Source organism: Prionailurus bengalensis, chromosome A2, assembly GCF_016509475.1.
Source record: "Prionailurus bengalensis isolate Pbe53 chromosome A2, Fcat_Pben_1.1_paternal_pri, whole genome shotgun sequence".
In the NCBI taxonomy this organism is placed as follows: domain Eukaryota; kingdom Metazoa; phylum Chordata; class Mammalia; order Carnivora; family Felidae; genus Prionailurus; species Prionailurus bengalensis.
Genome location: NC_057348.1, coordinates 83806835 through 83819522, shown reverse-complemented (window position 1 = coordinate 83819522; position 12688 = coordinate 83806835). Strand labels below are relative to the sequence as shown.

Below are 12688 nucleotides of genomic sequence, written 5' to 3'. Positions count from 1 at the left end.
CCAAATACCAATTAACCCTATGAGGCAAGAGGAACTAAAATACATTGATTCTGAGAAGGATGACAGTAATATAATAATTATAAGTGGCAACAATAGGAGCAATAAACATTTAGTGAGCATCTATTATGAACAAGACATGGTAAAAGCTTGATGTTCATTATGTCATTATCTCTCACAACCCTCCCAGGTAGATGTTATTATTTCCATCTTACTGTAATAAAAGACACTTATAAGGGCTAAGTAATTTAACAAGTGACTGATCTGGAAAAAAAAAGAAAGAATACATCAATGGAAAAAAATGGGGTTCAGAAAAACATCCATTTTGCTGCTACAGGAGGAATTTTCAAGTCACAAAGGAATGGCTAGGGGCAAAGGATGATCAGATTATAAAATATATTTAGATCCCACACACCAAGAGACACAAATAACTTTTCCAGGTGGGTGAAGTGATAAGTCTAAAAAATAAAACTATAAACATCCTAGAAAAATAAGAGTATTTAAGTAATTTTAAGTTTGAGAAAGATCTCTCTAATAAGATACAGCAAAGTCAGAATTAATGCAAAAAAATTTAAGAGTTCTAAAACAAAGTTACTGCTATTTAAAAAAATTGAAAGAAACATATTGAGCAAAATTATCTGGAAAACTTAAAGAAAGGTTAATATACCTTATATTTAAAGAGAATCAATGTGAAAAGAACAAGTAACTTAACAGAACTGAATGACGAATACTCAGAGGAATTCACGGAAGAAATACTAAAAGACAAAGACTTCCCACCTCACTAACAGGAAAATAAAAAGTAAAAAATAAAAAAAAAGGAAGACAATATTTTTCAGGCATGAGACATTAAAAATCAAAATGTTGATAATATCTAAGTTTGCAAGACTCTGGTAAACACTGATACACAGTTGTTAGAAAACATTATTCACATCACTTTCTTTCTGAGAGCTCATCTGTTGTTCCTATCAAAACTAAATATCTGGTTATCCTTCGACTCACGGATAATATGTCCAAGAACTGGTATTTGAGAAATAGAAATATATTCAGCCTTTGAATATACTCTTATTCACAGAATGCTTTTTCCTGGCTTTTGTCTAGAAAACTCTTACACATTTCAATTTCAAGTTCCAATGTCCCTTATGTACATGTTTAGTTCACCTTTGTATTTTGTAGCACAATTCCAAAAGCCTCCAAATATTTTAAAGCTTAAGTAGAACACAAAACCAATCAAAACCAGCCTGAGAACATGAAGACATATGTGTGAAGGAGTTAGTAATAATGGCTAAAGCAAACAGAAGGAATAGTCTGAAGGTAGGAGGGAAACAGTTACTAGGCTACAGCTAGACAGTCTAAGAAGAGTGACTCAAACTAGCACTAAGTGAAACAAAGAGGAGAAAAAAAGTCCCACACGTAGATTTTCAAAGCATCAGAACTCAAAGGAAGGAAGGAAGGAAGGAAGGAAGGAAGGAAGGAAGGAAGGAAGGGTCAGAGTGAGGGGGGAGAGGCAGGCAGGGCAACTTAAAAAAAAAAAAAAGTTTGTAGTGACAGAGCAGTTACTTCAAGTCAGACCTGTCACTAAGTCCTTGAGAGAAAAATATGAAATAAAAAGACTTCATAAAAAACTGCTTGCACTGACTCTTCAATCACCTCCAAAAATGGAGGCTACAAAATCTTTCTAAATTATCACATATAACATCTAAATGCAGAATACCCTATATGTGATACGATAAACGATTTAAATCACTATCAGCGGAACTGATGTAAAAACTACAATCTACATCAATTCTTTCTCCTTTAAGGAAGGTTCCCCACTGTTAAAGACAAACAAAAGCATTTGTTGAATGAATCAATGACAAATGAATAAAGATAAAAATGATTAAATGAATAGTAGATAAGGCATAAACGTCTGGATATGATCAAATCTTGTTCCATAAAAAAAGGATTCAGGAAAATGTAATGAATTACTACTAAAAATAATCTTGAAATCTACTTGAACATTTTAGTTCATTAACACTAAGTTTTTAAATTCTTGTTTAAAAGGAAATGGTTAGTAAATTAATAAGGACCAAAAACTTACAAAGATATGTTAGTATAATTTATAAATAATAAACCAGGTTTATTTTAGATTTCCTCAATATATATTTTCTAATATTGTTTTCTTTCATTTTTTTCTATAAGCATGAACAAAGCCTCAATGTTAAAAAAAAAATTGACCAGACACTAAGAAGACGAAAAGAAAAAGTCTCAATATAAAAAATCCTCACGGTATTAGTATAGGTAGATGGCATGCACACGCACACGCACACGCACACACACACACACACACACACACAGCACTATAAAAAGCAGCCGTAGTAGTAATAGTACACCTACTCTGCACAAAAAAAAAAAAAGTTAAAATTTAAGCTAGAGTTTCAGTTAAAGTTTTATGGGAAGGTCAAGTTTTATTATCAGTTATTAAAAACAAATCAGTTTTAAACACACAAATAATAAAACTCTAAATAAACAGATTAAGCAAGCAAACGGGTGCAGTGAAATGAAAAATAAAGTGCCATCAAATGCAAAATGTGTTATCAGGCCAAAGAAGTCAGTGTGGGCCCAGTGCCTTGGTTACCATCTTCACCTTGGTTACCAGTCTTCCTATCTTGTCAAGTCTTGGCTTCCAGTTTCTTTACCGATAAAATAAAGGGGTGGAACTTGCAGGTCTCCTAAGGTCCTCAATCCCTTTAGCTCTGAAATTCTGATGCATGTTTTCTAACAGCCAATATTTTCCTATTCAAAGACAGGCAAGATTTTATACCATTTCCACTATATGAGGTTAGACTGCTTTTTAGGCTGGGCATAAATAAAATAATTAGATTATATCAGCATTCCAAATTATGAAAAAAAAATTCTGAAGAGAATCAGCACAGGAAGTTTACTAAACTCCATAGTAACTACTAAAAATCATCATGGAAATACATGAGTACCCAGTATCACATGTTATACAGAAAATATTGCATGGTTATGGAGTTGTCAAAATCACCTGATGGATAAGGAAAAAATTCTAGCTATAAAAAGATTACACAATCTTGTGTATTCTTAGGTCCTCACTTCTAAAGCTTCTGACTCACTTCATTCACTACTGTCCTTTTATAAAAGGGTCCTGAGACCATGGATAAATCTACGTTATGTAGTATGGTATTATCATGTAAGTTATTCTTTGTACTCCAACAGGCCTGTTCTAATGAATTTAACAACTCACCGCCCGAGCTGAGTCACCGAAGTCTATCTTCAACCTCCCCATGGCCCTAATGATAGCAATAATTGATTGGATGGTGTTGCTGTAGACCACCGCTTTGTACTGTTTACATTCCTCCTCCGAATAACCAGCTTCATGGATAATTCTAATGAGACAAAAAGAAAAACACAAAACAACTTACTTCCTTTGATGGAAGGGTACACTTAAACATAAAAAAACAAATTTAATATTTTAAGTCTACTTACTTCATTTGCTTCACAATTGTGCTTTTCCCAGATTCACCAGCACCTAAAAAAGGTAAAATAAAGGATTTCTAACTTCATCCTTGTGCTATATCCAATCCAACACAGGCACACATACACACCTTCTCTCTCTGTCTCTTAACAGCTGAATTTTTTTCGATATCAAAACAATCTTTAATGGTTTCCAAACATATAGAAAAATTATCAAGAATAAGTCCCTTTTGTTTATTACTTCATAATACTTAAATTCAATAAACTCAACTAAAAAATATTTCTATTGCTGTCTGTGTGTATTCACTAAAGCAATAAAAAAATTCAGTCTTCTATAACTTAAACTTAAGCACTATAAATTAGTTTTATTTAAAATTTTGCTCCTTCTTGGAAGATGTTCTGTTTGGTCAGTTATTCTAATTTTAACCTTTGCTTCATCACAGATATGAAGTAGATGGCAGTGGTGCCCAAACCATACAACAAATAATTTAAAAATATTATTAAAAGTTATGTCTATGCAATGCGTGTTCAACCACCATTATTAAACATCTGACACAAGGCCAACATAATGTGCTAGCATGGTGATCCAATGGTATGGAGGACAGAAATGTCTCTCCCCCATGTTCTTCCAGCTTTCCTGTCACCCAAGTCATAAATCCATTTTCAAAATGCTCCTTCACTTTCTACATATACGCAAGGTCTCTTCATAATCAGGGTTCCTAGCATTATGCCATCATAACATAAAAATATTACTAAGGAAACAGCCCTTCATAAAAGTAGAGCCCTTTTATCCTTCAAACTTAACAGTAGCTGATACCTTTACATCACATCATATCAACTATTTGTCAGGATCCTTCTGATTGCTAGATACAGAGAACATCTGAGCAAAGGACACCAAAGAAGATAAGACAAGTCTATCATTTCCCTTCATGTTGTCTTTGGCCAGGGCTACATATCATAGAGCTATTTATCACGGTTTGAAAGACACAGCTAGGATTTTTATTATCTGGGCCCCATTTTCCTACAGCCATTCCTACAGTGTTTTCTGATCCAGCATTACTGAACAACTTACAGTTCTGAGAACACCTACTGTGACCACACCACAAGTCTTCAAACATACTGTTTCCCCTGCCGAAATTTAATTTACTCTGCTTCTTATTACCACCCTGGTTATCCTCCACCAACCATAAATTCACCTCCTTTATCAACCTTTCCTGACCCACTACCCCTGTGATCCCTGCTGCCCCTCACTCTGAACGTTTCCGTGAATATTTCTTGAAGTCTCAGCCCCTACCTTGTGCTAGACACACAATCAACCCCAAAATGTATTTGCATTTATTTAAGCTATTTGTGCCTATTATAATTAGATGTCAAACTTCTGGGCGCTGTTCCTTTTGCTCCCATCCCTCTCCAGCTACACACACACACACACACACACACACACACACACACACACACAATCAGAGACATCTGAGAACAGATCATAGTTAAACGGCGTATTTGAAAATCTGGGGGGAAAAAGCTGCTTAAACTTTACTTGTGATTTAATATTTAAGAAATTTTCTCAAGACACCAGCACATTAAGTAGAAAAGCGGGAGCTGAATAAACAATGAGGGCATTCTTCATTTATAGACAGCCTTTGATTCTTTCAGGGCATCTGCCAATAAAAACAATTCCAAGATAAACAATCCATTATTTATTAATCAACAACAGTGTACTTGGCTCTGTGAAAAGCACCATTGTAGGCATTATGGCTCACACATTTCTCTCATTCAAGAGAGATCCACACACCTAACATACCCTAGGCAGTTCCCGGCAGGGCTATCTTCAAGATGGCCCTCTGGGTTTCTAGAGCACTGCCAAGCTAGTCAGTAGCAGCCATGCTGTGAAGATGAGACCTTCCAGATCCCCATAACCACCTACAGAAGTGGTGATTCCACTGGCATAGTGAGCTTTGATGAACCACAGACTATTTTTAGTCAAACTCAACAACTGAAAGGCCCAGAGAAAGGCTCACATTATGTAAGCCAGTGAGGTCTGAGAGCCAAGTGGGGTAAAATCAGAAATAGAAAAAAAAAATTATGAGTTAACATGAGAATTTTATAATCTTAACAAGAAAAAAATTTTTCCTAATATTAAGTTCTGATCCATTTCATATCTTTTAAAAATAATAACATGGGACACTTAGATTACTTTGCAAGGAGCATCTTGGTCAATGGCTTGTGGTTCAAAATATCCTGAAATCTGTTTAACATTAAAGATTGAGGATGGGAGTGTTATTAATTGGATATCTACCTAATTTCTTCATTAGTCACAAGGTGCTCTTTGAGGAATAGATATCCTAGAGGCAAAAATGCTGAAAAGAGTCCTTCAAAGTTTAGCAATTTATGTTCATGAGTTCAAGCCCCATATCAGGTTCTGCACTTATGGCATGGAGCCTGCTTGGGGTTTTCTCTCTGCCTCTTTCTCTACCCCTCCCTTGCTTTTGCTCTATCTCAAAATAAATAAACTTAAAAAAAATAAGAAAGAAAATTGCATCTCTGAGAGCAAACAGTAATAAGCTCAGCAGGTGTATGAAGTGGAGCTCAGCATCTGATGATAACGCACCATTCAGATGGTAGCAAAGAGCACCACCACAGTAACACTGAGAGGAAGGAAATTCATCGCAGTCTGGGGTCATATATGCATAGCCACCTATTAACAATGAGATTTGGGAAAGGGAAACACATTCACTTAGGACAAGCAGGAGGATGGAACCAAAAACCAAATCAAGATCTAAGTAAAGTAACCCTTGGCTAGATTCTAATTCTTTCACTAGGATTATATAATTTACCATTATAAAATAACAATCAAATAGTATCTGCCCCTGATTTTGTTAAAGGGCAGTATAGTAAATCTGAAGTTTTAACTGCAAGTAATTTAAAGACAAAGAACCTCTAACCTCTTCCAAACACTCATTATTCCTCCCTGCCCCCAAGAATATTCTTTGTCCAATTCTCTGCTTAGGGTCTCATTTATAACATTTATTTCTTGGTTCAGGATTCAAGCTGCCCAGTATCACAAGCGATTCAGCTATTAAAATGGTGATTTAGTTATTTTATTCTGAATTCCTGACATTCCACTTTTAAGAAATGCAAATTTTATGTAGAATTTAACAATTTCAAAATTTTACACTGAATAAAACTACATTACAGTTTAGTTTAAATGAGAATAAAACTAAATTACAAGTTGCATTTAAAGTCACTTCTGTTTATCACGGTGCTACACAAGGGTGACCCAGTCGGTTGAGCATCTCTCCCTCTGCCCCTCTCTTCCACTCACGTGTTCTAAAATAAAAAATGATAATAAATCAAATAAAAACAAAAATAAAATAAAGATATGAGGCTTTATTAAACCCTCTGAAAGTACGGGGAGAGATAATGGTCCCCTCCTTATCCTTAGAACATTTACTTCAGAAAAATTAGAATTGTACGTACTTTTTTTCCTCTTCCAAATTTGTATGTGTGATATACACACACATACACACATACACACACACTTCAGAAAAACAACAGGCCAGGGAGCCTGGGTGGCTCAGTCGGTTAAGTGTCCGACTTTGGCTCAGGGTTCGAGCCTCGCATCAGGCTCTGTGCTGACAGCTTGGAGCCTGGAGCTGAAAGGGCAGGCCTACGCCAGCCGACTCCATCTTGTTCTGTGTCCTTCACCTTGACCACACCTCCTCCCCTTGAGTAAACCCTCCCTCACTGCCTAACAGGACTCGGACCCTTCCCCAGGACACAACATTCGGAGCACAACATCCCCGGAGCACAACATTCGGTCCTCCGCACCCCACAAGGAAAACTAGCAAGAAGTCCTGGGTACAAGGGGCAACTGGTATGAGCCAGTATTCATGGACTACCCGAAGAACAGTAGATTTGGGAATGGGCCGGGTATCCCACTCCTTTATGGTAATACCAGAATGCCCCTACCCGCTGTTAGGACGGGACTTACTGACCAAGATTGGAGCTCAGATAACTTTCAGACAAGGGGGGCCTCAGGTCACCGATGGCAAGGGCCACCCCATCCAGGTCCTGACCATGAAACTGGAGGATGAATACCTCCTCCACCAGGAGGCGCTCCCGAGAGAGGATAATATAGACAGATGGCTACAAGAATTCCCCTCGGTTTGGGCAGAGACAGGGGGGATGGGACTAGCCGCTCATAGGACCCCAGTCCTGGTAGAGCTCAAGCCAGGAGAGAGTCCGGTAAGGATCAAACAATACCCCATGTCTCAGGAGGCCTGGAAGGGGATCCAGCCACACATCCGGAGACTACGAAGCCTAGGGGTACTAGTTCCTTGCCAGTCTGCCTGGAACACCCCCCTACTGCCGGTCAAAAGCCTCACACAAATGACTACTGACCGGTACAAGACCTCTGGGAAGTAAATAAGAGGGTCGTGGACATACACCCAACTGTTCCCAACCCATATACTCTCTTGAGCTCCTTAGCGCCCTCCAGGGTCTGGTATACTGTACTAGATTTAAAGGACGCCTTCTTCAGTCTGCCGTTGGCACCCCAGAGCCAACCCTTGTTCGCCTTTGAGTGGCATGATCCGGAGGAGGGCTACAGTGGGCAACTCACCTGGACACGGCTACCTCAGGGATTCAAAAATTCACCCACCATCTTCGACGAGGCACTACACGAGGACCTGGTATTTACAGACACCTTCTCTGGCTGGGTGGAGGCATACCCAACCAAGCATGAAACGGCTCACACGATGGCTAAGAAGCTACTAGAAGACATCTTACCCAGGTATGGTTTTCCTGCCATGGTAGGATTGGACAATGGATCAGCTTTTATCTCGCAGGTAACACAGGCAGTAGCCAAGGCGGTGGGGGCAAACTGGAAATTACATTGTGCTTATAGGCCCCAGAGCTCAGGACAGGTAGAAAGAATGAATAGAACCCTAAAAGAGACCCTTACCAAATTAACCATGGAGACTGGAGGGGACTGGGTGACTCTCCTACCATACGCCCTTTACTGGGTTAGAAACACTCCTTACACTCTGGGTTTTACTCCCTACGAGATCATGTTTGGCAGGCCACCCCCTGTTATTCCCAGCCTTCGAGCTGAACTTATTGCTGAGTTTAAAGATCAAGAACTTTTTCTTTCCTTGAGCAGGCTCCAGAGGGCGCACGAGGACATTTGGCCGCGCCTCCGTGCCATTTACGAGGCTGGCCCGATCCCGACACCTCATCAGTACAGGCTGGGAGACTGGGTCTACGTCAAGAGGCACCACCGAGAGACTCTCGACCCGTGCTGGAAGGGACCCTACATCGTGGTGTTGACAACCCCCACCGCTCTCAAGCTAGACGGCATCGCGACCTGGGTCCATCACACCCATGCTCAGCCAGCGGACCCCTCCTCGATCCGGAAGGACTTCATCACGCGATGGGCCATCAGTCGGGACTAACACAACCCGCTCAAGCTCAAGCTACAGCACATTCAACCTACCTAATATTGGTAACTCTGTTAACTCTGCTTGTCATTGCTCATGCTGCCGGGAGTCCCCACGCCCCCCAAAACATCACCTGGCAGATCATAGACACCAGCTCGGGGACAATACTTAATCAGACGTCCCAGAGCCACCCCAGGGACACTTGGTTCCCAGAACTTTGTGTAAACCTCCAGACTCTGTTCTCCTTGTCACCATAAATGCAGCCGGTCCCATGATTGGGTCCGTAAGCTACATGACAAGGGGGGAATGAAAGGGCAGGCCTATGCCAGCCGACTCCATCTTGTTCTGTGTCCTTCACCTTGACCACACCTCCTCCCCTTGAGTAAACCCTCCCTCACCTGCCTAACAGGACTCGGACCCTTCCCCAGGACCTTTCCCCAGCCAATCGGCTGAGGCCATAGCCATTACTTCACCAACTGCCCCCAGGCCCCAATAAAACCTTTGTCCTTTTGAAACTCGCTCTTTTTCCCTGGTATCTCACCGCTGCGTCGGTGCAGGTAGGGGATTGAGCTCGAGCTAGCTCGAATAAAGGCTCTTTGCTTTTGCATCGGACTTGGCTCCCTAGTGGTCTTTGGGGATCACGAATTCTGGGCATAACAGGAGCCTGCTTCGGATTCTGTGTCTCCATCTTTCTTTGACTCTCCCCCATTCATGCTCTGTGTGTGTGTGTGTGTGTGTCTTTCTCAAAAACAAATAAACATTAAAAAATTTTTTTAAAAAAAGAAGAAAAACAAATAGGCCTTGTTTTGGTCAGCTTTATGACCCAGAATGTCTTTCTCAAGAGACCGGCAGCCATTTCTTTGAAATGTAAACATCAAGAGAGATAGCAACCCTACCTTCCATTTTCTGTGGAAGGGTAGGAGCCTAACTTGGGTGGGTACCTTGCTCCAAGATGCAAAGCTACCTCCTGTCATAAAGATATGACATGTGTTTCTCCTTTGGGTAAGGCCAATTAGCTAACACAAATGGTCTACCCAACTAACAAAGTTAAGATGAAGTATGTGTATAAGGCTGTCAAGCCTCTTACTTAAGAACTAGTTAAATCTATTTAACTTGAAAACATGTATGTAGTTAAATTGTATTCATTTGGCTATATATGGAATGAGATTCCTTTCCATCTTTGCAATCTCTTAGTTGACTGCCTCTAACATACACCAAACTCTGGTTCAATGCTTATTCAAAAATTGATAAAAATGTTTTCTTTCTCTGCTACCTTTGTAAGGAGGATGTCTGGGTTGGGAGAAGATTTTGTTTCTAATTATCATTCCTCAACAGGAATCATAACCTAAAAATCTTTCTAAGTTGGCTATAAGAAGCTATGAACTATTTAAATAAATATATACATATTTATGGAATATATCTGGCATTCTAAGATATAACAATAATTTGATAATGACTATAAACACCAGAATCTAGATTGCCCAAATGACCAACTTTCTCAATTTTTTTTAAAATTTTTTTTTCAACGTTTATTTATTTTTGGGACAGAGAGACAGAGCATGAATGGGCGAGGGGCAGAGAGAGAGGGAGACACAGAATCGGAAACAGGCTCCAGGCTCTGAGCCATCAGCCCAGAGCCCGACGCCGGGCTCGAACTCACGGACCGCGAGATCGTGACCTGGCTGAAGTCGGACGCTTAACCGACTGCGCCACCCAGACGCCCCTCTCAATTTTTTTTTAAGAGAGACAGAGAGACAGAGAGACAGAGCACCAGCAGGTGAGGGGCAGAGAAAGAGGGAGACACAGAATCTGAAGCAGGCTCCAGGTTCTGAGCTGTCAGCAGAGAGCCCGACATAGGGCTCAAACTTGTGAACCAGGAAATCATGACCTGAGCTGAAGTTAGATGTTTAACCAAATGAGCCAGGTGTCCCTGGACTTTCTCAATGTTAACTCTCCATAAAACTAATCCCTAAGCCATTCATGCCTGAAATAGGTCCCATACTACTACACTGAGCAAGAATGACTGCACATTCAAGACTACTCTAGAAAGGTAGGACAAAAGGAGACAAGTGTGGGCAGCACAGGAAGCTTTTCCTGGCAGACCATGTCAGTTCAGGTTTCCTCTACCCCAACATATCCCAATGCTTGTGCAGTCATCAGGTGGCTCTCTTCATGTTGCTCTTAAGGTACTGGTGTTTGGTAAATGGCCATAAATACAGATCTTCTGGCAACTACAATTGTTGTAATAAAGTCATTTTTATCTCTGAACCAAGAAACTCCTGTCTTCTGAAGACAGAAGTTAGCATGAAACTGCAGTAAGCTAATGTGTTAGCTTGTAAGTAAGGTAAAGCCTCAAATATTGAATAGTTCTTGACATGCTATTGTTTAATTTTTAATTAACTCCCGAAAGTCTGGCAACTACAAACACTTCCAGTCATTGTTTCTATATCTGTACTACTTACCTTTTAAAAGCTCTGATCTTTTGGGTTACCTAGGTGGCTCAGTTGGTTGAGTATCTGACTCGATTTCGGCTTAGGTCATGATCTCAAGGTCATGAGACTGAGCCCTGCATCAGGCTCCATGCTGAGTGTGGAGCCTGCTTGGGATTCTCTCTCTCCTCTATCTCTGCTCCTCCCCCACTTGCACACACACTCTTAAAATAAACTTATTTTTTTTATTTCCCACAAATGGTAGCTCATGCACATTTGTTCAGTAAATCCAAAGGAACAGAACAATGGTTCTCAAAGTATGATTTCAAGACTAACACTATCACCAACACTTAAGAAATATACGTTCCTAGAACCCACCCAGCACTTACTGAATCAGACACTCTGGGAGGGGGCCCAACAATCTATATTTTAACAAACCCTCCGAGTGATTCTGATGGAAGCTAAAGACAAAGAACCAGGTAGACGAAAGAGGTAGAAGAAAGGTCACCTCCTTTTTTTTTCTGGATTAGTGATCAGAGTAACTGTAATCATTTAGTTGTTGACTAGGTCTCCCCTGTTCCAAAAAGTGAGATAAGTAATATTTCTGCAAATAGGTGATTAAAAGGCAGCTGGGTTCTCAATTCTCTGCATTTAATATAGTGCAATTACTTTTTACTTTGGTTGAGGTATATAAAAAAAACTATTTTCACATAATTATGTAACTATCAGAAAAGGGAACAGCAATTTAACAGCACTTACAGATAACTGTAGATAGCCTTCTTTGATTCTATACCAAAATTTTAAAAAGGGTAGCTTTGGGGTGCCTCGGTGGCTCAGTCGGTTAACAGTCTTTGACTCAGGTCATGATCTCACACACAGTTCATGGGTTCAAGCCCCGCATCAGGCTCTGAGCTGAAAGCTTGGAGCCTGAAGCCTGCTTCAGATTCTGTGTCTCCCTCTCTCTCTTCCCCTCCCCTGCTTGTGCTCTTTGTCTCTCAAAAATAAATAAATAAAACATTTTAAAAAAAGATTTAAAAAATAAATAAAAAAGGGTAGTTTAAAGACTGGTCATAACGCATTTCTATAAACTTTTCGTACTTTGATACATTACAGCTCATTGGTCTATCTTGTACTTGGATGGATATTTTACCCATGTTTGATCTGAAAATTAGTTCACTGAGCTGTGCAGAATTGAATGTTGATGTGTTTTTAATACCAAATAATAACAATATATATTATCCATATTATATGTATATAATCATCTTTTTAATATTACCCATAATCATCAGAAAAGACTTTAAGTCTTGGGAAGATTTCAAGCTCTCAGTGCTATGGATAAATTTTTTAAAT

At 39.8% G+C, this 12688-nt stretch overlaps 1 protein-coding gene across 2 annotated transcripts in view; it reads right to left on the bottom strand.

The window, feature by feature from the left end:
• The window catches only part of GNAI1 (G protein subunit alpha i1), an 87672-nt gene that overhangs the window by 26028 nt on the left and 48956 nt on the right, over positions 1 to 12688 (bottom strand). For both annotated transcript variants that reach the window (XM_043588697.1, XM_043588696.1), the window contains 2 exons: positions 3484 to 3526; positions 3242 to 3383 (listed from right to left, as the gene is read on the bottom strand). In XM_043588697.1, the coding sequence (XP_043444632.1) occupies positions 3242 to 3383; positions 3484 to 3526 (185 nt within the window). The remainder of the gene's footprint in view (positions 1 to 3241; positions 3384 to 3483; positions 3527 to 12688) is intronic.